Below are 26,722 nucleotides of genomic sequence, written 5' to 3'. Positions count from 1 at the left end.
GTTGAAAGAGGGAAGAACTTTTTGGCGTATTATCATAAACCTGAGGTTGATATTGCTAACCAGATTTCTACTCAAAAAATGGCTTAAGTAGCAGAAAACAAATATCGTATACGACCAGTTATAAAAAAAACTATATAGGTAATTTCAACTATAGATGTTTAATTGTTCTGCTCAATACAGCATATATATTAGTGGAAAAAAGCACATAGAAATAGATGGATGCAAAATTGGTAAACCATGGTGCTATGCCGCTTATGTCGTATTACAAATATACCGGCAACAACTCTTTCAAATTGAAAAGAACTACATACATGTACCTACTGGACATAGAAAAAAACATGTGAATATAATTTAGAAAATTGTTCAGCCAAAAAGTTTCCGACGCTATGCGATACTGCAGAGTTGAATTCAAAGTAAAATGTTTTGAGAACAGTGAACCCACAGAAAATAAGAGCTCCGTGAACAAAGTTTTGTACGGAGCTTTAAAAAATGTTTTGCCGAGGACCTTAAAGCTGTTTCCGATTACCGTAAAATAGCTCTGCTGCTCCATAACATGGGTGACAAGGGTGTAGAAATATACAATTCGTTTAATTTAGAGCCAAAGCAAACCTTTGAAGAAGTCCTAAAGAAATTTAATGCTTATTTCATTCCAAAAGTTAACATCACGATGCAACGCCACAAATTTCATCATACAAGAATTTTATGATATCGTTGATAAAATTACATTGTACATTGATGACAATGATCAGAGGTCGAATATTTAGAGGAAGAACCTGGTGAACTGTCTGATTAAGAAGTACCAGTCTGTACAACGATTCAAACACGCAAACCAAAACACGCAACTGGAAGATTTTGAACTGGCGGTAGAGTTGTTTCGGCTCCTGGTAGACAAACAACGCTTTGGAAGTGATGCCCCGGCATTTCCAAACCTCTCAAGTTTTGTTAAAAAAAAATGATTTTCCCGCACTTCAGTGCAGTGCCTGTGTAGGACGGGTGTTCTCAACAGTCAATTTAAACAAAATCAAATTACGTAATAGGCTCGGAACTAAAACATTATGTGGGGTTCGACATACCAAGGCATATAGGGATAAAAATCAATACCTACAACTTAAAATTATAAATTAATATTTTTAATTCCTGAAAATGCTAAAAGAAATCATAAAATCAATGAACTGAGGAATAACACAAATAATATATGAATGAAAATTATTTTTATGACAAATTTTGTCTCCTGATTTTATTTCAAATCTCCTGATTTCTAGACTGTATCTTCTGGATTTTTCAGATTGGACCTGGCAACACTGGTACAGAGAGACTTACTTACCCGCCACCCCATTCAACTGGGCGTAGGACAATTTTGCGAGCTTATGATCGTGTCGTCAATAATCAGCCCGTTGTACCACGAACAGCCCAAAATGACCAACGTGGAGGAGCTATTGTTCGACTTCGGGTTAGACGAGTGCTGCGGTATTTTGTTCGTTAGTACTATTTATTATACTGTGGTGTGGTGGTGGAGGCCTCATTGAGTCGACATGCTGGTCAATTCCGGCCACGTATGCCGCTTCTCCTCGATGGGGCCTACCACTTAGACTACAGTTTGGCTGTAAGGCAGCTCCCAAGCCAGCTTAGTGTGCTGGCTGTCGGGGCCTGTCCGCTACTACTACAACTACCATTGATGCAGAGGCATTGCGACACGAGTCTCCGGTAGTGCAGTGATACCTTCCTTTTAATGTCACTACTTAAAAGGTCAGAGACAACCAATTTATTGTATTCTCCAAGGTGCCCAACTTACTTTAAATAATATTCCTTATTTTTTATACAACGTACCCAGAGTGCTCAACCATAAGATTGTAGCCGCTAAACCCACATTTGCTCTCTTCTTCTTAGTTAAGTCTGTTGTAAGCTAGCCGAGGCTATTTAATATATTATAATAACATAAGTTAATATTAGAGGCTCTTCCAGCTCTTCCAAACTTAGATATTTGTTGTTTGGCAAAATAAATGTATTGTAAGTAGTGTACTAGTTTTCTTTATTCCATAACTAGCTGAGGTACCCGGCTTCGCTCAGGGAGCTGACATGAGAATTGTGTGGTGGTTGTAATAAAAGGATAAACTTGAAATTATATTTAGGTATTTTTTCTAAGTACAATACCTATACCTACTTCTATGTACATTTTTTTTATTTCCAACTCGAGAGCAACCTACGCATAGTTGACCGTGAGAAAAGCATAGGGAATATCATGGGAATATATAATAACTGGAAGTGTTTGTCGAAAATCTCCTGAGAGTATGAAGGCTTCGAATAGCCCACAATGTTCTAGAATATTCCACAACATTTTAGTGTGTTCTGGAACACTCCACAATGATCTGGGACTTCCAGAATATTCCAGAATGTTCTCGAACATTCGAACCTCACAACTGTCTTGCTTTAAATATATACCCCTACCAATAGGTAGCTCCAACCCTATAAAAAAGGCTTCGAATGGTCCAGAATATTCCACATTTGAAAGTGTTCCGGAATGTTCCACAATGATCTAGAAAGTTCTCAAATACTCGAAAACATTCCAGAATGTTCTGTAGCTCCAGCCAAAAGGCTTTGAATGGGCCACAATGTTCCAGAATATACCATAACATTCGAGAGTGTTCTGGAATATTCCACAATGATCTGTGATATTCTCAAACAATCGAAAAGATTCCAGAAAGTTCTGAAATGTTGTAGAATGATCTCGAATACTCTCGAATGCTCTTGACTGTTCTAGAAATGTCTAGAGGGTAAAATTATCTTCAAAAGCACGCCTTTCAGGTAAAAACGGGAATCTACTGCGTGGAAAGACAAAAAAGGCTTCAAATAGGCCACAATGTTCTAGAATCTAGAACATTCCAAAACATTTGATTGTGTTCTGGAACGTTCCACAATGATCTGGTATCCTGGATTCTAGGCTATTTCCGAATATTCGACATCATTCCAGAATATTCCGGAATGTTCTTGAACATTCGAACCTCACGACGTTACCACAATAGGTACCTATGATCCTACAAAAACCTTCGAATGGTCCAGAATATTCCATAACATTCGAAAGTATTCTGGAATATTCCACAATGATCTGGAATGTTCTCGAATATTCGAGAACATTCCAGAATGTTCTGAAATGCTGTGGGATGCTCTCGAATATTTTCGAATGTTCTGGACTGTTTTAGAAATGTCTAGCCTCCGAGACGGTTTTGAATGTTCCAGAATATTCCACAACATTCGAAAGTGTTCTGGAATATTCCACAATGATGTAGAATGTTCTCGAATATTCGACAACATTCCAGAATGCCGTGAAATGCTCTCGAATAGTCTGGAATGTTCCAGAAATGTCTAGCCTCCGAGTCGGCTTCGAATGTTTCAGAATATTCCACTATATTCGAAAGTGTTCTGGAATGTTCACATTGATCTAGAATGTTCTCGAATATTCGCCAACATTCCAGAATGTTCTGATATGCTGTGGAATGGTCTCGGATACTCTCAAATGGTCTGGACTGTTTCAGAAATGTCTAGCCTCCGAGACGGCATCGAATATTCCAGAATATTCCACAATATTTGAAAGTGTTCTGGAATGTACACAATGATCTAGAATGTTCTCGAATATTCGCCAACATTCCAGAATGTTCTGATATGCTGTGGAATGCTCTCGAATACTCTCGAATGTTCTAGAAATATCTAGCCTCCGAGACCCGAGAAACATCACCAGGTACAAAATTTGTAGGTATATAATTCACGATCTATTCTGAACTTTCCTTCATTAAGTTAAGATTCAAAATTCAAAAATAAAAACAACTGCTTCTGGGTCTCAGAGGGCGAAACTTTCAGCCCTTATATCTTCAAAAGCACACCCTTCAGGTAAAAACGGAAAACTTCATGGACGGGAGATAGAGGGCTACCACCCCATATAGCTTCCTTGATCGTATCGGGACTCATTTCTCAGTTTTAGCGGCACGCACATTGTACACTTTCTTTTATTATATATATTGATATTGATTATTAAAACCTTTAAAATAATAATTGTCTCACTACAGAGGACGAAGAACTGACTAAAACAAGGTTAATGCGTGCAATAAAACCCAATTCAAGATATTGTAACTCAAGCGGAGAAGAAAGTGATGTCTATTGACGAGCATGTGCGTCTGCCTCCTCTTAATTATTCACTTTACAATACGAGGATGATACCTCCCTTCTTCAAGGAGTTTTCAAGATGCTAGTAATGCAAATAGAATTAGAATTATCAACAGCATCCCAAAAATCAGTTGACGTAAATTTTACAGATTTAGATTCTTGTGGACCTAAAGGCAAACCAGTTGCTGGCAATGGAAGAGCGTGCGCTATACAGTGTGAAACGTTACAAGCTCTTGTAATCTGCAAGAGATGCATCGGGTCGCGTAACATTCCGTAACAACTCACGCCACCGGTCTCAGAAATATCAATTACCGTGCAGATACAACAACGGCCGCGCGGCGCCGACGCCGCGCCCGCGCAGCGCCTCCGCGACGCCAGCGGCGACCAACGTCCAGTCAGCGCCCGCGCAGCGTCTCTCCCCCCGCTCCCTGCCCGCCGCGTCTTACTTGACTTGACTAGTCTTTACGTAAGCACCACAGGAAACACACGTCATGTCGGAAACGCAGTCACCGCCACCGTCGGAAGACGAGTTAGATATTGAACTTTTTATACATGAAATTCAAAATCGTCCTGTGACGGGATGGGATTTGTCTAAAAGAGAGTACAGTGATCGTAATCTTAAAAGAAAGGCCTGGGAAGAAATGTGTTATTTATTTATTCCAATGTTTCAAACAAAAACATCTAAGCAAAAAAATGATGCAGGTAAGTGTAAATCTTTTAAATTTTATCATTTTGCCACGATACTTCTCTCAGTGACACCAGTTTTCGATAACCTAGTAACTTCTTGTGAACCTATATTTACATTATCCACTAGGGCTCCATTTGATGGCATGTTTTTATAGCAAATTACTTTTGTAGTTTTGGATCTGACAAAATTATGTAATATGCAACTGCAAGTCTTTATTAATTCTATACTGAAATCTATTCCCACATTTAATGGTCTATGTAAAATCCTCCATTTGTTTACCATAATGCCAAAACTGCACTCTATAAATCTTCTTGCACGGCTCAGCCTGTAATTATACACTTTTTGCTTGATTTTTTTTCCTGCGTATGGTCGTTGCATATATGATGATAGAGGGAATCCTTCATCACCAATGAGGACGAAAGGAAGCGGCTGTTCGTTTTCTATTACTAAAGATGGCCGGGGTATATTTAACACTCCTTCGTCCATTTTTTTTTCAAATCGCTATTTGCAAATATTGTAGTCTAAACTTTTTCCGTAGCAGCACACATCAACATAAATAAATTCATAATTTGAATTACATACGGCCAATAAATTTATTGAAAAACACTTCTTGTAGTTGAAATATAGTGACCCACTTTCATGTGGTCTTATTATTCTGACATGTTTCCCGTCAATGGCTCCGATGCAATTGGGGAAGTTGGTCTTTACTTTAAACCCATTTGCAATATTAACCCAATCTGTTTCTTGTGTTGGTGGCTCACAAATATCACCTAAGCCAGTGGTGGGCAAAGTACGGCCCGCGGGCCATCTGCGGCCCGCGAATGGATTTTATCCGGCCCGCCGCCGGTCCTATGAAATAATTAGTATATGGGCTATATGCATTGGCTCACGATTACCACAAATTAAAAAAAAATTGGCTACAATTCTGGCCCTCTACTTAAATTTCCTAAAGTTTCTGGCCCCCCATGAAGAAAGTTTGCCCACCACTGACCTAAGCATTTAATTATTGCTAAGCATGTTGTCCTTATTATTTGTTGCACTGTTGAATGTCCCCTCCTAAATGAATACTGCAAATCTTTGAATGAACATCCAGTTGCCAGATATCTAAAAAAAAAATTGTTACAGCTTTACAGATACAAAAAAAATGGAAGAGCATAAGAGATCGCTACACGAGGGAAAGAAATAAAATTAAAAAGAGTGGATCGGGTGCTTCAACAAGCCGGGAGTATCTGTACTCAAAATATTTGACATTTTTAAATCCCCTATCACGTGACAGACCACCAACGTCACCCGCTGGTAAACGATCTCAAAAACGTAATACGCCAACAGACAACAGTGAAGAAAGATTACTAGAAAATTTATGTGAGAGAATGCAGTATAAAAATCAAGAAAACCATAATCAAGACCAACTTTTTTTATGTCGCTTGTAGAAGATTTCGGCACAATAAAGTCCGAGTACAAAATGGATGCAAAGATGGAAATAATGGGAGTCGATAAAATTAAAAAGAGTGGATCGGGTCCTTCAACAAGCCGGGATCTGTACTCAAAATATTTGACATTTTTGAATCCCCTATCACGTGACAGACCACCAAAGTCAGGAGTATCTGTACTCAAAATATTTGATATTTTTAAATCCCCTATCACGTGACAGACCACCAACGTCACCCGCTGGTAAACGATCTCAAAAACGTAATACGCCAACAGACAACAGTAAAGAAAGATTACTAGAAAATTTATGTGAGAGAATGCAGAATAAAAAGAAAACCATAATCAAGACCAACTTTTTTTATGTCGCTTATAGAAGATTTCGGCACAATAAAGTCCGAGTACAAAATGGATGCAAAGATGGAAATAATGGGAGTCGATAAAATTAAAAAGAGTGGATCGGGTCCTTTAACAAGCCGGGAGTATCTGTACTCAAAATATTTGACATTTTTAAATCCCCTATCACGTGACAGACCACCAAAGTCAGGAGTATCTGTACTCAAAATATTTGATATTTTTAAATCCCCTATCACGTGACAGACCACCAAAGTCACCCGCTGGTAAACGATCTCAAAAACGTAATACGCCAACAGACAACAGTGAAGAAAGATTTCTAGAAAATTTATGTGAGAGAATGCAGAATAAAAATCAAGAAAACCATAATCAAGACCAACTTTTTTTATGTCGCTTGTAGAAGATTTCGGCACAATAAAGTCCGAGTACAAAATGGATGCAAAGATGGAAATAATGGGAGTCGTCAAAAAGTATGCTCAAATGTGTACACGCAAAATTATAACAAACAGAGTTATTGCACGGCAACGGAAACTACAAGATTGTCATCTCATAAACGTCAGACACCAGCACCACTAACTCAAACCGAAATGTCTCAAAATGATGACACTTCACAAGATTCACTATACGGGGACTTATTTTCTGAGGATACGGATGAAAATTTCATTAATCTGTAAAAGTTGTTGATAAGTTATTGTTGATTATGTTATTAATTTTAAAAATAATCTGTGATTATATACGGGCCAAAATACTTTTTGATGCCTAAAAACTGGTCCCTCCGAAAGAATAATTAATTTTATGCGATATCAGTACAAAATTGCGCAAAAAGTATACTTATATCGAAATATAACATTATTTTCTAACGCAGAAAACAAGATTTGACCGGGAAAATATGTTATTTATCCTAAAATTGCGGTAACAACGTTGTAATTTTTGGTAACGCAGTCGTTCTTAGTACAAAATATTGCTGTCCTTGAGCACTGTGTCAAGATGTACTTAGCTATTTCTCCCAATATTTCCTAGGTGGCGTTGAATCTTAAATGTCCCTATGAAAATGTAACATTTGAACCTTATTACAACGCCAATAGATATTTTTTACATTAAATATTTCATGGAATAAAAAAATATTTAGTCTGTGTCCCCAACAAAGAACAAAATCGTAACTACCTTGCGTTGCTATATGAAAATAAACCTTAAAGTGAGTGTGTTACATTTTATTTCACTTCATTTGGTTCGACTTATTGTAACTAGTAGAACGAATGATAGCAACTGCGCGGGGGGGGGGAGACCGCTAGCCGGATCAGTCGCGTCACAGTCGTTGAGAGAGGTGCGTGTGTTTATTGCGTGGCCGCTGAGTTACCGCTGTCGGAAGGTACGTACTGACGATATTTACATTATTGTTATTTTAATACGCAGTTAGTCATGTTTTGTTTCTGTCAGTGTTAGAATATTTGCATTTTATTATTCTTTTTAGTGAATATTTACAACGAAGTCAAATATTTACAACTGCGTAACTGCTACACTGCGTTACTAGAAAAAAGTAACGCAGTTGTTGTAAAGGTAACGCAGTTGCGTTTTTTATTATTTTTAATGTTAGAAATATATTATTAAGACTGAAATGCAAAAATACTCTTTCTTTCTTCACAGAAAGAAGCTTCTGCACTAAATAGCGTTAACGAACGCAGAAAAGCAACGTCGTTATAGGCTTAAATTAAAGTTGGACCCTATAAAAAATGCTGAAGCCAAAAAAAACATCTTGAAAGGTACCACGCAAATAAAAAACTTGTAAAAGATATGACAGAGCGTGAACACAGAAATATCAAGCGTAAATGGAAGACTGCGAACAAGAAACGACGAGAACGTCAAAAGTGTGCTCAACAAATTATGAACATTACACCGGCGTCCAGCCCACGGTCAGGAACTCCAGTTTCATCGAGATTTAGAGGCCGAAGACAAATACGAAGAGATCGCTCTGCAGTTTACAGAAAAAATCTGAAAATTCAGGAAGAACTCGAAAAGATGAAACGGCTGTGCGATAAATACAAAAAGAGATACCAACGAGCTACGCAGTATATTATAGATGCTCTTCACAAAACAAGAGTCCTTGCCACCTCAAACATGAACGAACTTATCGCTAGCACAGTATGCTCGACATATAACAAAGCTTGTATGACTGGCAATTGTAAAGATTGTAAGACAAAAGAAATACTTTTTAGGGAAACAACAGGTAATCTCGGATTAGTGAAATGGGCTCATTGGATAAGGAAATCGGAAATGATTGAAAAATCAGGCAAAAAGTAAAAGTTACTAAAAACGTAAAGGAAATAGCTGAAGGAACAGTTGAAGAATTGATAGGAAACTTAAAACAAATTTTGATACAATTAAAGAAACATATTTACAACATTAAAGTACAGTACAAGAGTTATCGAAATGCTATAGATAATTTGAATAATAACGAAGTCGTTCTGCATGTCGACTTTAGCGAAAACTATAACTGTAAGCATTTTGAAGAGGTGCAGTCCCACCATTTTGGCGGATCAAGAAAGCAAGTAACTTTACATACAGGAGTTATGTACACAAAACCTGAAGGACATAACAAGCCAACTGTAAATTCATTTTGTACCATTTCTGCGAATAATTTCCATAACCCTGCCTCCATTTGGGCACACCTACATCCAATTATTCGCGAAATACAACACAACAACCGTCATATAACTACAGTTCACTTTTTCTCCGATGGATCAGCTACTCAATACCGGCAGAAGCAAAATTTTTATTTCATAAGTCACAGACTATTCAACGAATACAATTTCATCCGCGTTACATGGAATTTCTTTGAAGCTGGTCATGGAAAAGGGGCTGCTGATGGCGTTGGTGGCTACCTCAAACGCACCGCAGATGAAAAAGTAGCTGCTGGTACCGATATTTATGATGCAGAAGCTTTTTATTACACTTTGAAGGATTTGAGCAAGGTTCGAATGTACTTACTGACTGAAAGCGACATTCAAATCGTTGAAAAAGCACTACCTAAAAACCTAGTGCCACTCCAGGGTACTATGCAAGTACATCAAGTTTTTACTGACACTCCCGGTGAACTTCAATACAGAGACCTCAGTTGCTTTTGCGAAAGGGGTTTTTGCCGTTGCATGAATCCAACAACATATCAGCCTGTTCCTGTTCCTGTCATTGATACACTTAGAGAAGATATTCTTTCGTTTGAATTGGATGAGGAATCAGTCCTAGATGACATTTCTAATGTCGTTGCCGTACCTAGAAGATCATATTATAATACGGTTTATTCCTCATCTTCCAACTCTGACGACGAACCTTTAGCAAGCTTTAGCCAACCATCGGTTTCTAATATAAACGAAATGCAGCTAATTGAAAAGGAAAATGTTCATCCTTCAAAAATATCTGACGGTGTCCATGTTTTAATAAAAGTGTCTTCTGTCAAAGACAAACACTACACTTACCTCGGCGTTGCGAAAAGTGAAGTCGATGAAGAAGGAGACGTAAAAATTATGTTTTACAAGATGGTAGATAAAACTGGCAAAAAATTCAAAGCAGTGGAGACTGATATTTCTTACGAGCCTTACGATAACATCTTGGAAATTGTTCCTAACCCTAAAGTTATCGTAAAAGGTAAAAGGGTATATTTTCATTACGATGAAGCAATTAACGTATATGAAAAGTAAGACTGAATTATTTGTATTAAATTTGCTAAGTTTGTTGTTTTTGAAGTTATTTGAGTTACTTGATACTATATCACGTCATAAGAAGTAAAATTTTGTTTTGTTTTATCATTATAACAGATCTCTATAGAAAGTACAAAGTATAGTATGTAAGAAAATACTACTGTGTTACTAAGCTTACTACTGCGTTACTTTTGTGTCCCTTTGATTATTGTAGTAATTTCAGTAATACATGGGCTTCTAGTGATCTTAAATGCCTGAACCTCTTACGTACGTATTATTGATCAAAAGTGGAAGGTTATGCCATTAGGTGGTATTAAATATAAGTTGTTTTTTGTTATTAATAGGAAAGTTTAAGTTTTAAAATGACACTTTGGTAACGCAGTAATCTTAATTATTAAGAATACTCCATGAAACTGATTATTTCTGTGATTTAACTTACTAAGAGCTAAATGTAAGCGTTACAGTTTAAAACTGACATATTGTAAAGTCTGATTGTGCAATTTTAATTAAAAAAGTTAATTTTGTAAAAAAGTAACGCTGTTGTTTAATTTCTTACCACCTTGATATATTAGTTGCCAGAAATATAATAAACTCATTAAAACTATCGCTGCAGAGGTATGCATATTATAAATCGAACTATAACTAATCTATATTTACCTAAAAAAACAAAGAAATTTAATATTTTATTTTTAATTTTGTTCGAAATTTGTATGCTCGGATTAGGCATTAAAAAGTATTTTGGCCCTACACCGTGGGCCTGAATAACCCGAAAGATTTTAACCACACATTTTTGATATAAAAACAAACAAAAATGTTGTATGACTTTTATAATTTTAAGAGACTGTTTTTTTAGATTTTTGAATACTTTTACATAGCATTTAATAAGTCATAACCTAAAAATAAAATTTAGGACTTCCTTTTCAAAAAAAAATTTTTTTTTTAGTAAGAGGGGTTTATTTATTTTCTAATATCTGTCAATTAGTATGACAAGACTAGAATACATAGTGGTGTAAACTTCAGTCAAAAATGCTTTTTCGCCGAGTTAAGTAAGACGAAAAAATTATTAAATAATTAATAATATTATTATATATTAAATATTTAAAAAAATATCTCTGAATCTAAGCCAAATCCAGATATTTCTTAATATCATTATAATTTTTATAATTTCGGGTTATTCAGGCCCATGGTGTATAATGAAAATTGAAAAATATTGATTTTTATTAGGTTATTTTATTAATCTGTGATTTATTCAGTGAGAATTGTTCCTTTTGTATAATGTTACTTAAAGTTATTATGATTATGTTTACTTATTTTCTTAATTAAAATATATCTGATTTAGTTAAAGAAACACTTTTCGTTGCTTGGCATTTTATATTACCGTTAAAGTTAACTGAGATTGAATAGTGTTCACCAAATAATGTTAGTCCAAGTTATTGTTAATTTTATTATGATTACTTATTTCCTTACCTAATTTGTGATTTAGTTTATCGATCATTTTTGCATAAATAGGTCAAATTTTGATAAGTTATAATTATAATCAATCTATGATTTATTCATTAAGAATTGTTTCTTAAATAATTGTAGTGTTGATTATGATTAGCATAATATTAGTAATCAACCTGTGATTCAGCGAATGAAGACTGTTGCTCGGAAATATTATATTTCAACAATTAAGTATCTATATACTCGTAGTTTAAGTATTAATAAGTATTGTAGTAAAACACGCGAGCTAGTTCAACCTGATTTATTATATATGAATGTAGGTAGATACAGTATTTTACAAGTACCCTTAACTAATATACTACATCTCATCCCTTTCGGAAAAACAAAACGTAAAAAGAAATATAGATATCTTTATACATTTTACTTGGGAAAAAAAAAACTAATTACTTAAATTATGTACCTATATAATACACACAAATTAATTAACAGGTCGCTAGTTAAGTTTCATTTCATTAAGTGAGCTACAAAATTAAATAATACTAAATAATAACAAACTGACAAATTTACATTGCCATGCCAATAACAGAAATATTCATATAACTATTTCTATCTATATAACTACTCTTAATGTCCAACACGAACATAACCGCCAAGACTACCAATGCAATCTGAGTCTTATAGCATAGAAATTAAGGATGCTAATAAATTAATTAGTAATAGTGCATAATACGTTCATCTTGGACACAATAATTAAACATATTTAACAAGATAAGGAATAGCTTACTAAGCTACTTGATTTGTAACATCTGTGCGTCTGACTACTACTTACATATTAAAAGAGGTCATCGATCTTTGGATTATTATGTAATGCCTTTGCTTTAGAACGCGTTAGAGGTGGAGAAATACGCAAACTTCAAATTAATTAGTGGCCACCGCTGTCACCATGTAGTAAAACACGCGAGCTAGTTCAACCTGATTTATTATATGGGGCATTTCACGTCAAGCGGGCAGCGAAAAAAGGGTAACGATCCGGATTTTGTTTATAACTGGGTTAATTGAACATGTATGTGATCTAAAAAAAATGGCATCTTTACTTTTTTTATTTATTGCTTGGTTACGATTATATACGACTTTAAAAAAAATACAAAATCTGAGTAATGGATTTTTCAAATGTCGTGGATGCAAATCATCAAATGCATTTTAAAATAACTTAATGGTGTTTTATATAGAATAATAATGGTATTTCTTGAAAATGAAAAAAAAAGTTAATTTTTTTTTTTTTTTCATATAGTAAACTGGAAGTTTATATTTAAAAAAATTTTTTTTCTAACTTCGCATTTTTTCATTTTTTTTATTTTAGTATAAAAATGTAGTTTATAACCTGGAAATGTTATGTAAAAAAAATTATAGTTGTATCTTGAAATTCGTAGAAGACATGTGATCAAAGTATGAAGGTACTGCGCTAGGTTACGCGTCTCTCCGTACGGAAATGTTGCTTAATATGGCAGTCTAAATGGCAAACATAGGCAAACACTGCAATATGTTATAAGTATTTTAATGAAAAACACTTCTTGTTTACTTTTGTGATACGAAAATAAAATGAGAAGCAATATTTTATCTCCATGTACATGCTGACTGTACATAATTAAATAAACAAATCTCTTATTAAATAATTGGTACCAGTAAGTTATCACCTCATATCGACGTTATATGCTAGAAAGAGATAGATAGTGACGCTATGCAAGCGTCATTCGATATTTGAATTTCCGTTACCTCTTAGTGTCACTTAGGCCGCTACCGCGTTGTGTTCTGTTTTCTGCAATTAGTCGTATTATTAGTCGCAATAATATTCAATATTTGAATACTATGAATTATTACGGTGATCGATGTTATAATCCTTTTAAATTAACATCTCACCCGAGAACTAAAATTGTGAGAAAAATTTCTACAAGTTTAGCTGAGAAGTGGGGATTGTCAGCATTTGTTTACGTGTGCACGTCCTGCAGAATACGACTTTCTAAGGAAATATCGCCGGAAAACAATCCCGATATTGTGCAGTCGCAGTCGTCTCAAGGTAGCCAGATATCAACTGATTGTTCACAGCACCAAGAAAGTGATTCATTTGTTCCGGAAGACGAATGTCGTAAAACTGTTTCTACTCAAACAGACATAGCTATAGCAGATGAGGAAATTCTGTGTCAGCTGAAACAGAAATACAATGAGCCGTCTACATCTGCGTCTAAGAAAATGCTAATACTTACTATTGCTCCAAAGTCTTGGAGTGAAAGCAAACTCGCAGAAGAATTTGGGACATCGCGACGACAAGCTAAAAAGGCTAAGGAACTTGTGGATCAATTTGGCGTTTTGGCATCACCCAATTCCCGTAGTGGCCGTAAGCTACCGGTCGAAACAGAAGAGTTAGTCAGAGCATTTTATCTTCGTGAAGATATTAGCAGAGTTATGCCTGGAAAAAAAGATTTTGTATCTGTCAAAACGCACGACGGCAGAACACACTTGCAGAAACAACTTTTGATGTGCAACATTAATGAGTTGTATCAACAGTTTAAAAATGAGTATCCTGACATTAAGGTAGGCTTAACTAAGTTTTACACACTCAGGCCGAAACAGTGTCCTTGCTGGCGATTCCGGAACCCACGTTGTGTGTGTGTGTACATATCACCAGAATGTTAAACTTATGCTCAATGGAGCTCAAACCAACATCCACCTTGCTTGTTATAAAGAGTGCCTGCGAAGAATGATGTGCCCTAACCCTACGTCTAAATGTCACTTGATGACATCTAAATCATCCCCAACTGAACGTTGTAACGATTGTCCTGGATTGGATGCGATTCGGGATCACTTAAAAAATGTTTTTGATGACAATAACATCACAAACGTTCAGTATGAACAATGGATGGGAACGGACCGCTTTTCGATAGTCACCCAAGTGCTTCCCGCAGATGACTTTGTGGATAGCTTTTGTAATGCTTTAGATATCCTAAAACCACATGCATATATCGCTGAACAACAAGCACTCTTTTTTAAACAGCTAAAAGAGACAATATCTGAAGGTGAAATCTTAGTCCAATGCGATTTTGCCGAAAATTACAGTTTCGTTATACAAGATTCCGCACAGTCCTTTCATTGGAATAATGATCAGTCAACGCTGCTAACATCGGTATTTTACTACAAAGACCAGAATAAATTACAACACGGAAGCATTGTAATGATATCCGATGATCTAAAGCACGATACAGCTTCATTTTACGCATTTCAGAAAATATTTCACACACATCTCTCAGAAAAAAATATTGCAGTGACAAAAATTATGTATAGCACCGATGGAGCCTCACAACATTTTAAAAACAGATTTAACTTTGTTAATATACATTGTTATAAAGATGACTTTGGCATTGAAGCAGAAATTCATTTTCATGCAACTTCACATGGAAAGGGGCCTTGCGATGGTCTTGGCGGGAACCTGAAAAGACTAGCAACTCGTGCAAGCCTTCAAATGCCAACAAACAGAGCAATAACTACACCTTTGCGTTTATATGAATGGGCGAGAACATCGTTAAAGGAAACAGCAGTATATTATTGTGCCAAGGAAGATATACAGCAACACAGACTGTTCTTGCAACCACGATTTGACAGGGCTATCACCATTCCTGGAACGAAAAAATACCACGCTTTTCTACCGACACCTGAGGGTATAACTATAAAACGGACCAGTTTTACCACAGACTCTAAAGTAGTTAAAATAACCAAATAAATAAAAGATTTTATTACATGCTACTCTCTTGTTTTACTTATTCCAAGTGCCCAATGAAAAAACATAAAAAATATAGAAGTATTATACTTAATTTTAATAATATCGTAATAGTAATAGCCGTTTTGCATACTTATAAACCATATGTTACACTTGATATCACCGCACTACGAAACAACTCAGGAAAACGTGCCGTGACTACCGTGCAGCACCATAGTTTTTTGATCAGTTTCTTTTACGAATTTCAAGATACAACTATAATTTTTTTTACATAACATTTCCAGGTTATAAACTACATTTTTATGCTAAAATAAAAAAAATAAAAAAAATGCGAAGTTAGAAAAAAAAAATTTTTTTATATATACTTCCAGTTTACTAAATGAAAAAAAAATTAAATTTAACTTTTTTTTTCATTTTCAAGAAATAACATTATTATTCTATATAAAACACCATTAAGTTATTTTAAAATGCATTTGATGATTTGCATCCACGACATTTGAAAAATCCATTACTCAGATTTTGTATTTTTTTTAAAGTCGTATATAATCGTAACCAAGCAATAAATAAAAAAAGTAAAGATGCCATTTTTTTTAGATCACATACATGTTCAATTAACCCAGTTATAAACAAAATCCGGATCGTTACCCTTTTTTCGCTGCCCGCTTGACGTGAAATGCCCCATATATGAATGTAGGTAGATACAGTATTTTACAAGTACCCTTAACTAATATACTACAAGTATCACAACAACGACAAAGCCACTTTCAATTATGCATGTTTGAATAAATAAACACAAAATTCTATGAAGGATTTCGTTTTACTTACCTCAATGTAATAACTAGTCTCTCTTCGGGTGAAATTTACATTCTGAATTTTGTATCGCGATGTCTTAAATCGTTTTGAATTATAAGCAGAAGTTCCTCAAATGTTTTTCTTGGCATTCTTAAATACTCAAAAAAGTGTTTTTAATTTTTTTTCACTCTTTTATACAACACAAAATAGTCACTTTCATGAATTCCAGAATTCCATAGAGGATCTTGCCAATATCGACGACAATATTTTCTCTTCTTTTTACGTAATTTCCGTTTCAACAGTAACGTTAACAGAGTGTTTCTTCGTCGGAATCCATAGTCTATGTAAATACAGTTTTATCCTAAATTAACCTACTTACGTTCTCATTTTCATCCAAATTTAATATTTCTCATACATCTCAATCTTATGGATCCTTTCACCTTGTTACTTTTGACGTTTGACAGCGAGTTTTTTCGAGCTTTGTCGTCTACCGTCTTTTACAGTTTTAGTAAAAACTTTCCTATCGTTTTTGTATTTATTAATTGAATCTGGTCGACTAAAATCCGTAAAGAATAGTTTTGTTTCTTAGAAAATCAATTTAAACAATATCGTGGTTATAGGTATAGGGAGACAGATGATATTATTAGTTAGTAGTAAACGGACCATTAGATAGAGCGCATGTGTTTAATTTAATAACTCCTCTACTCCTCTCGTCACCTCATGGCGACCGTGACACGTTATGCTTACTAAGACTTTTTACTACTCGCGTACAATGGCTAGTCACCTTCGGAAACCTCTCGTGCGCAGTCACGTTACGGACAGCAAAATTAAATATCGTAATCATGGGGAAACAATGTTCCAAGTGTGTTTGTGAGCAGAAGAACGAGGAGGCCGTAATAATACAACACGGCGACGGCGGCCGCACGGATCTGGACGCCGAGACCCACCATTACAACATCCATGTGCTGCAACAGCACAGTGTACCTCTAAACCTGCTACACATGGTACGTTTATTTAGTGAATTTATTGTCTCTGTCCTATATAGAAACAAGTCTCTTTCCTATAATAAATCGACCTGCGATGCAACCTGACAAAATAAGAATCATTAATATTTATATTCCTACAAACACCAAAACATTATCGTGTTGGTGTCAGGTGTACGTTCTTATTACGGTGGCCACGCTACTGGCCATCTGCGTCGCGACCACGGGATTCGACAATACTTCAGGTACTACCGTGGGATGGTACAGCGGGAGCTGACCAGGTTCAATCGAATGCGACAAAGGGCATCGTTGGTCCGACGTCTCCGGAGCCAGCAGCCAGCCGATGAGCAGCAGGAGCAGCCGGCAGAGCCAGCACCCAGGCCATGAAGGCATGTCGAAAGACAGCGATTTTAATTTCATTACAAGGTCCGTATATTTTAAGTTTTATTATGCCAGATAATTAAAAATGAAAGAAAAATGTTATTGGCAAACATTTTTCTTTGCTAACTACCCCTGTAATGTGGTATAGTATAGGGAGACAGATGATATTATTAGTTACTAGTAAACGGACCATTAGATAGAGCGCATGTGTTTAATTTAATAACCCCTCTGCTCCTCTCTCCTCTCGTCACCTCAATATTTGGTAATATATTTAATAATTTATTTTTCAAAAATAGTTTAATCGAAATTATACCGTTGCGTTTTTGTTCGGTGATGAACAGAATCCTTCCCATCGTGTCTCTGGTAACATTTGACTTTTGTCTTTGGTTAGAGAGAACTTTCCAGCTGTCCCCTTTTTCCTTTCCTTCGGCCGATGAGCTGATTGCAATTTGGATCCGCGCAGATCGCATTGTGTGCTACTCTGCAGCGGCGCCACCATAATGAATACCAATGAATTATATGGTGAAATGATGTACCTAAAAGGTACATCATGTACGTATAATGTTTATGGCTGTACCTGTGATAGGAAACGAAATAATCGGCATTGAAAGTGGCGCCGCTGGGGAGAATACTCCCCAGCGGCGCCACACAGTACTCATAGATGGAAATGATATTAATAATTTTTTTCTTAAGTAAATTGATGTACTAATGCTGCTTATTACGTACCTATTGAAAAAAGAGAATTATTTTGCATTGATTAGTGATTTTATTTACATTTCAATTCCGCGTTCCACCTAAACGGTATGAGTTGTAAGAGAGGCGCGCGGTGAGCGAGATGGTGATAGAAATTCTTCCCGCGGAACCGCGCTCCCGCGGCCCGTTCCGATTTTTTAATAATAAATATTTTTGTTATTGCTTTCGTTATGTTTCTGTGTCTGTACTTTTGTATCAAAAGAAAAATTATATTAAGTATGTTGTATTTTTTTTTTATTTAAAAGTATATAATTAAATAACATTTTCTGTATGATAGTTTCAGATAAGAATTACATCTTGTTTCATTGCGATTTTCAGTAGTCGGGTTTTAGTTTTTGAACTTATTTTCATAAATAATATTTTTGTTTTGGCTTTCGTTATGTTTATGTATCTGTAAAAAGAAAAATAGTTATTCGTTTTACGAGGGGGCAAAGTTGTTGTCCATAATTATATAAAAAAGCGAATTATTGGTTCGAATAATGGAATCTTGAGCGTTGCGAGAGTTACAACATTTTTCACCACACCAACCCGACGAAAATACTAATGTAAAATATCAAACAAATTAATAAATAAATATCATAGGATTTTTTTACACAAATTGACTAAGCCCCACGGTAAGCTCAAGAAGGCTTGTATTGTGGGTTGTGGGTACTCAGACCGCGATATATATAACACTTGCACTGCTTGGGCTATCAAAATCGCAGCAGACTTCCTTTGGTCTAACTTTATACGCGATATAATCCGTTTTAATAGTTTTATTTCATGAGTAACATATGCAATCGCGGTAACCGAAGACAATACATATTATAATACGTAACGTATAAGTTAACAGCTCAAAATTTGCATTAGGTAATTTAATTTTCACCACACCAGCTCGGAAAGACTTACTTTGCACTTCAAAAACGGATAGCAAAGTTGCACTTTGCTATCAGTAATTCACATGTGAGGCAAAGTAATCAAATGCAAATTTTGAGTTGTTTTCTTATGTTTACTGGTAGAATTGACTTTTAAATGATGATTTTGGATGATAAATATTTAATAACATTAATTTGAAATTGATTTGATTTTGTTTGATACCGTCATTATAGCCAACTTTGCCCGCTTTTTTTGAAAAAACACGAATATCTCAAAAAAAAATATAACACATCATATGATTTTTTTTGCTCAGCACGTCCATAGTGATCAAACGCATCAGTTTAATTAAAGAACATTTTTAAATCATGTTTTTACCCACTTTTTTTGGCGTTTTAGAGGGCGGGCAAAGATATCCGGGATTTGCGCCAACATTGCCCACGTCAATTTGGTGTTCAAATACAGCTCGTATGTATGATGATGATGTCTAAAGGGGCCCACTTATTAACAGTCCGCCGGACGGTATCGGCCTGTCAGTCGTTCGGAACTGTCAAAATTTTGTTCTAACTGACAGGCCGATACCGTCCGGTGGACTGTTAATCAGTGGGCCCCTTAAGGATTATTTAATGGTTTTGGGCAATCGTACCGTTCCCTGTTAATAACTTAGCGATAAGTGTAATAACTTTTGAATTGGTGGGCAATGTTGCCTACCCGTTTTTGGCCATTTCCATACAAGACTCACCTAAGCATTTTACAAAGGCTAAGGTTGTCACTTTAGAGAAAACCTGTAGTTTAATGGACTAAAATATGAGTTTTGCTGTAGTTTTCAGGCGTAAAGGGATAAAACATCTAAATAAAGGATAATAAGACCAATCAAATACAGTATATAATTATAAACTTACTTTAGTGTACAAAACATAACCATAACATTCGCTTACTTGCGAAGTTGGGTAAATTTGTCAAAAGTGACAACCCTAAGCCGTTTTAAGTGGTGGGCAATGTTGGCATCCATAGGTCTGTAAATTACCGGATTACATTGCCCACCGCCAAAACTTTTGTGTCTTTAGGCCTTTTTAGATTAAACCTCAATGGACATAATCTATGCTTCATGTTTTATAACTGAAACCCGGAAATATTTGTCAGTGTTCTCATTTTTTTTTCTACTTGCATTCATTTTTCAACAATTTTTGCCCTCTGAAATATACCCTATATTTGACAACTCGCTGAAAATTCCCAAGTCAAGTTGAGCATATGTTTGGTATATAGTTTTGTCACAAATTTAACCTATTTCCTTTAAATATTTAATAATTTAATCTATTATTTAATGTTTAAAATTGTCGTTTTGGGCAAAGTTTCTCCTGGTGGCAAAGTTGGCTATAATGACGGTATTTAACATTTAATATTTGCTTCGGGTTGGTGAGGTGAAAAATTTTGTGTTTCACTCGGAGACAAATTTTGTTTAACCCTCGTGCTTTAAAACCCTCGCAACGCTCAAGATTCCATTTTTCGAACCACTCGCTACGCTCGTGGTTTGGAATCTTTCGCTTGCTCGGGTATCAATATTAGCACGAGCGGTTAAACAACAACTTTGCCCCCTTGTAAAACAAATAACTATTATTATTGGAAATCGGAACGGGCCGCGGGAGCGCGGTCCCGCGGTAAGAATTTCTATATCCGTCTCGCTCACCCGCGCGCCTCTCTTACAATTCATACCGTTTCGGCGCCACTTTCAATGCCGATTATTTCGTTTCCTATCACAGGTACAGCCATAAACATTATACGTACATGATGTACCTTTTATGTACATCATTTCACCACATAATTCATTGGTATTCATTATGGTGGCGCCGCTGCAGAGTAGCACACATCGCATTGAATTAAAAATATTCCTGTGAGAATAAACGAGTGATTCATTGTATGTAGATTTTTAATAGACTTTCCATTTTCGACGAAAAGTTTGTCACGCAGGTTTTCACCATGCATCCCCTTTGTTTTAGATACATTGATAAGGGTGCGAGCGACGCCTTTATGGCGGAATCCAGCTTTTTCATGAAGGGCTAACATTTGGGCGTGTTAGTCCTTCAAATGTAACTTAAATTTTAACTTCATTTCTATTTTATTATAGTATAGTAGGCGTAATCATACAGCCTCTGGCCATGTTAAGTATTCAGAGTAAAAAGTTAAAATTTCTCAACGAGAATTCAAAATTTTGTATCAGTTTTCTGAACGCATATACTTTCACTGCCAGTGACCCGCTACCTAGGCAGGTTCTCTAGTCTTAGGCACTTTTCGCTACAAAGCGGAAAACGTAATCCTGTCAGTCCTACCAAAAAGAATAGATAGTATAGAGGGGTCCTGTCATTGTAAATTTTGTAGTCACAGTAAATTTACTGCCATCTATCAACACACGACTAAAACTCAAAACGAAAACGTATAGAGTTATCAAAAAATGTATATATATGGATAAATGATTTTATTATTTTTATATCATTTTGATCCATGTTCATTCACTGATATCTATGTGTTAAAATTGTTAAATATGACACGGTGTCGTCGCGCCATCTAGCCGAGGATAGGCTAAAGGTGTGTGCGCCATCTATTCGATAATGACTTTTACTTGAATTCCGAGGCACGTTTTTTCCTTAGACTTTATTCTTCTTATACGAAGTTACATATGTCTTTGGTCCTACTATCGGAGTAATGGGATTTTAAAAGTTCGTCTAGTTCGATCGATCGAACCACGAGGTCGTTTTTTCTTCCTGTTGGATCGATTGATCGGACATAACCGTAGACTTGATATTTTGCTAAGTCCGGATGACACAAAGGTTATCTAATCTTAACTCATTACTAGACACTGGCATTTGATAAACTTTTCTATATTTTATTTGATGCGATGTCAGTTCATAATGTCAACATCTGATCAATATCAATTTATTAAACCGGACGGACGGAAGATGGAGGAAATAATAGATCACTACAAAATTGTATTCTTACGCCGTAACGGTGGTTGCGTACTACTGAATAAAGGGCATCAATACCATAAAAATAAAACGTATAAAAAAGGCCGTCAGTATGGACATGCTGTAATAAAAAAACACAAAAATGCCGCGGAACGATTACCATTCATGTAAGTTTTCATCAATTTATTACAGTTTTTAGACGATAATAAAACTAAATTATGATGTTGTTAATAGTATGCCTATTATTTCAATATATAAAATTTACTAATTCTAATTCACACCGAAAACAGGCTTAATCCATGAGCGGTTTTAAATCCTGTCACTCCGATAGTAGGACTGACAGGATTTGAGAAGTCCTTATAGTCCGATCAATCGAGCCAACAGGAAAAAAAAAATATTCGTATTCCGATTGATCGGACTAGTCAATCGGGCCATGCGACCTAAGGGGAAACGAGCTACCGTAAACTACGTTCGCGTAAGGCCCAGTGGAAATGTCTCGATTGTTTGAGTTTTGGAATACTTAGTCAGCGGCGTTTAAAAGTGCCGAGACCGTTTCACTTGATTCCATCATACTGAAATTATAATCCATCCAGCGCCCGCTTGGACGTAGTGGGGGTATACCGGGCCTTGTGCGAGATGCCAGAAAAATTAAAGGAATCGGCTTGCAGGGCAAACTTGTCAAGACTGTTCTTTATAGGTACTTCTGACCAAAAAGAAATTCTGTAGAATCACAAGGAAATCAATCGTAAGATGAAGAAAATATGTGAAACACGTTTGACAAATGACACTCTTGGCCGTCCATCATATCGCAACGTCGTGATCGAATAGCAAAGTGCAGTAGTCCTTTGAGTAATATGAGAGTACGACAACGCAACGAGGAACACATCCATAACAGTTTTAGGTATTTAGAAGGTAATTCGTGAAGGAGACGACTTTTGGTTAAGCTGCCTATAGACATTAAGTAGTGGTATTTCGTTAGTTTATCCGCCTACTTCCGTCTCATACATTATCCGAGACGGCAGCTGTATTTGCGGAGTAAAGATTCCATATTGTCAATTAAAGTTGCTGGAGGCAAGGCAATAAGACAACGGGGAATGTCAAGACGAAGAAGACATTGTATTGCAGCCTAGGGGATCCCTAAATATTAATGTTTATTAAAAATTAAAATCCATCCATTTTATATGCTGGCCATACCAAAAATAACTGTCGTTCGAAGCCCAAATGTTTTAAGTGCGGATAAATGCATCCTGGAAATACCTGTGTAGTGGAGGAGGAGAATGGCCATTTGCTGTTCATGCAATGGCTTTCACTTCGCCACAAACAAGTCATACTCAGGACATGAAAGGCAAAAAGAAATAAAAGTTAGTATGGCAAATAACTGCATCTCTTTTGGAGAAGCTGTTAAACTGCACCTTCAATTTATCTTTTATCAGAAATAAAGAAATATTGTGGTATTATTATATTATGGAAAGGAACTATTTGTCTTTATTTTTGTGTTTTTCGTTGAAATAAATTGCTTATGTAATGTAAATATTTTATATTCACATATTTACAAGTTTCACCTCGCAAAAGAATTTTTTTGAAAAAAATGAATACCTACCTATTACCTATTATACGCGGAAAATTTCTAAATTGAAGAAAATATATTAATATAATGCCCCCGTATAGTCATTGGCACTTAAGACACTAATAACTGCATATTCTCGCAATCACAGTAGAAATGTGCGAGGCAAAAGATGGAGTCCTTTAGAAAAAGCCTTAGCAATTGCGATGTATAAGAAATCTCCTCTAAGACGTATCGACACTTGGTGGCCTTACCCAGTATTAGGACCTTACAGACTCAGCTACAAAACATGGACTTAGAGCCGGGCATCAGCCCGACTAGCTAAAGATGAGAGATGGAGCACCGCCTGGTACCATATTCGTATATCGTTATATCAACAAAGATATATTTTATGTATGGCTGCAACATTTTGTTGAAACTGTGAAACCGACTCCAGAGAAGAAAGTTTTGCTTTTGCTAGACGGTCACGCCAGTCACACTAAAGATCTGGCCGCTATTACGTTTGCAAAAACGCACGGCGTGGTGATCCTTTCATTTCCGGGCCACACAACTCATAAGTTGCAGCCTCTGGCCGTGTCATTTTTTAAGCCCTTGAGCCTTTACTATATAGACGTAACAGAAAAATGGCTGCGCCAACATCCTGGAAGAACAGTTACGACATTTCAGGTGTCTATGCTGTTTGGGAAAGCGTACTCGCGAGATGCTTCTGTGGGCACCCCTTCAAATGGCTTTACAAAATCAGGAATATATCCTCTGAATAAAGACGTATTTCAAGACGAGTTTATAGTCCCAGAAGAAGAGGAAAACATACATCCACGTAATCTATCAATTCAAGAAGATCCGTTAGCTGTGAATTCACCAATGAAATGAGAATCACTAGAGGAATACGTAGAGAATCAAGACCCGAAAGTTCAAGATCAGTTGAGGTGCAAAGTAAAACATCAACTACAATGGAAGTTATTGCCGAAATACATGCAAAGGTTAGATAAAACTCCAGACCTTGACCAGTTAGAAATTGCTACAGAGGATAATGATCCTCCATGCATGCATTTGTAATTACAGTGGCTACACTGAAATGGCTTCACCCCAGTATGTATCATCAGGTGTTTTTGTAAGTTTGACTTCTGACTGCATTTGTAATCACAGTAGCTACACTGAAAAGGCTTCGCCCCAGTATGTGTCCTTTCGTGTTTTCTTAAATTAGAACTATCCTGTATTATCATTTACAGCCGTGAATATAAATGTTACATCTGAAGTTTTGCAACCCGAGCCAAGACAACCCGATCAATCTGCAGAAGCACAAGTCAAGAAAATTATTGAAAAAAATTGATTATTATAAGCGAAAAATGTCTACATTGCGAGAAGGAAATATAATGCCCCGTATAAAGTCATTGGCACTTAAGACCCTAATAACTGCATACTTATGCAATCACAATAGAAATGCGCGAGGCAAACTATGGAGTCTTTTAGAAAAAGCCTTAGCAATTGCGATATATAAGAAATCTAAGACGTATCGATACTTACTACAACTGGTGGCCTTACCCAGTATTAGGACCTTACAGACTCAGCTACAAAACATGGACTTAGACCCGGGCATCAGTCCGACTATAATGAACCATTTGAAACAGAAGGCGACAACAATGACCGAAAAATACAGGTTGGTTGCTTTGCTTTTCGACAAGATTTGTTAGTTGAACTAACAAATTAATAAAATGCTTTCCGCCCAAAAAGAGCAGAACGATTCTCTCCAGGCTTTATTCCGAAACGGCACCTCGATATGCGAACGAAATGGAGACGGACATACGATAATTTCGATCCCAAAGCAAATGATCATTTATACTTTTGAGTATTCGGGCACATACTGCGTCACATGAAGACAAGATATCAGCGCTTAGAAAAGCGTGAGGAAGAGGTGTTCGCGCAGTATGGATACTTTAGACCTCACAAGTGTTGGAAAGTTGGAATACGTACACCCTTTTCTTAAAAGAATACAGTTGTTTATTTAGTCTGTGATATATCTGTCAATGTCAAATTATACTGTCCTTTTCTTGCTCTCTCTGTCTCAAGCCGTCCATCTGTAAGCACGTATCATGTAGTTAAATTATTAATAAAAATGTGAGTTCTCCAAAGTCCGTCAGTACTTTCATTTCATGATCAACCACTCCGCCGCGCTCTGCCAGGCACAATTTCCAATAACAAGTACTGCCCCCAGAGAAGAATCCCGCCACCGTGGTCGATTGAACGGGTGCAGAGCGGGTGGATGAGAGGTTTCTGGAGGCAGCATTTGTGGGGGGTTCTGCAATTGTAATTTAAAATTTGTGTTTTTTATATCATTATTTTTATTTTCTGTTTTGTTTATGGAGAGTTAACAGTTGTTTATTTTATGTTATGTTTGTGAAATAAAAGGTTTAAGTTACATTATCGAGACTTGGATGTTAATATTTCTTACTATTTTTTAAGATAAGTACCCCTCTTCTCCTTCTCAATAAAGATTGAATAAAAATATGACAAAGGAGAATTATATATCAATTTCATGAAGTCAAATAACGACTAGGCAACGCTGGACGCATAAAATTGCAAATTAAATTCATGATGAAGAAAACCGTGAGGTGAGATTTATAAATTATACACAACCCTTACACTTCTTACTTCAGAAGGATGGGGAATCCACCAAGAAAAACTACAAATGTGGCGCAGAATGGTGTCCCTTCCGAAAAATTAACGACTTCAGAAGAAAAACATTGAGGACAGCAAAAATTTCAACATGTCTCTCGCAGCCGTGGTTTGCTAGTGAGCGCCATGGTAACATTGGCCAATTTGGCTGGAGTTATTGCAAAAGATGCATTAAATCACTACTATTTATAAGAAAAAGGCATCCCTGGCCAAAAAATAAACCATTGCAATGTTTGGT

The 26,722-nt window shown here is 36.1% G+C and overlaps 1 protein-coding gene across 1 annotated transcript in view; it reads right to left on the bottom strand.

The window, feature by feature from the left end:
• Positions 1-16,383, bottom strand: part of LOC134795112 (uncharacterized) — a gene marked incomplete at its 5' end in the record, with an annotated part of 78,932 nt that extends 62,549 nt beyond the window's left edge. The window contains 3 exons of the mRNA XM_063766945.1: positions 5,371-5,613; positions 5,835-5,947; positions 16,352-16,383. Coding sequence (XP_063623015.1) covers positions 5,371-5,613; positions 5,835-5,947; positions 16,352-16,383 — 388 coding nt within the window. The remainder of the gene's footprint in view (positions 1-5,370; positions 5,614-5,834; positions 5,948-16,351) is intronic.
• Positions 16,384-26,722: the final 10,339 nt, after the last annotated feature.

Source organism: Cydia splendana, chromosome 11 (assembly GCF_910591565.1).
Source record: "Cydia splendana chromosome 11, ilCydSple1.2, whole genome shotgun sequence".
Classification (NCBI taxonomy): domain Eukaryota; kingdom Metazoa; phylum Arthropoda; class Insecta; order Lepidoptera; family Tortricidae; genus Cydia; species Cydia splendana.
Note: the sequence above shows the minus strand (reverse complement) of the source record. Positions and strands in the feature narration are given on the sequence as shown.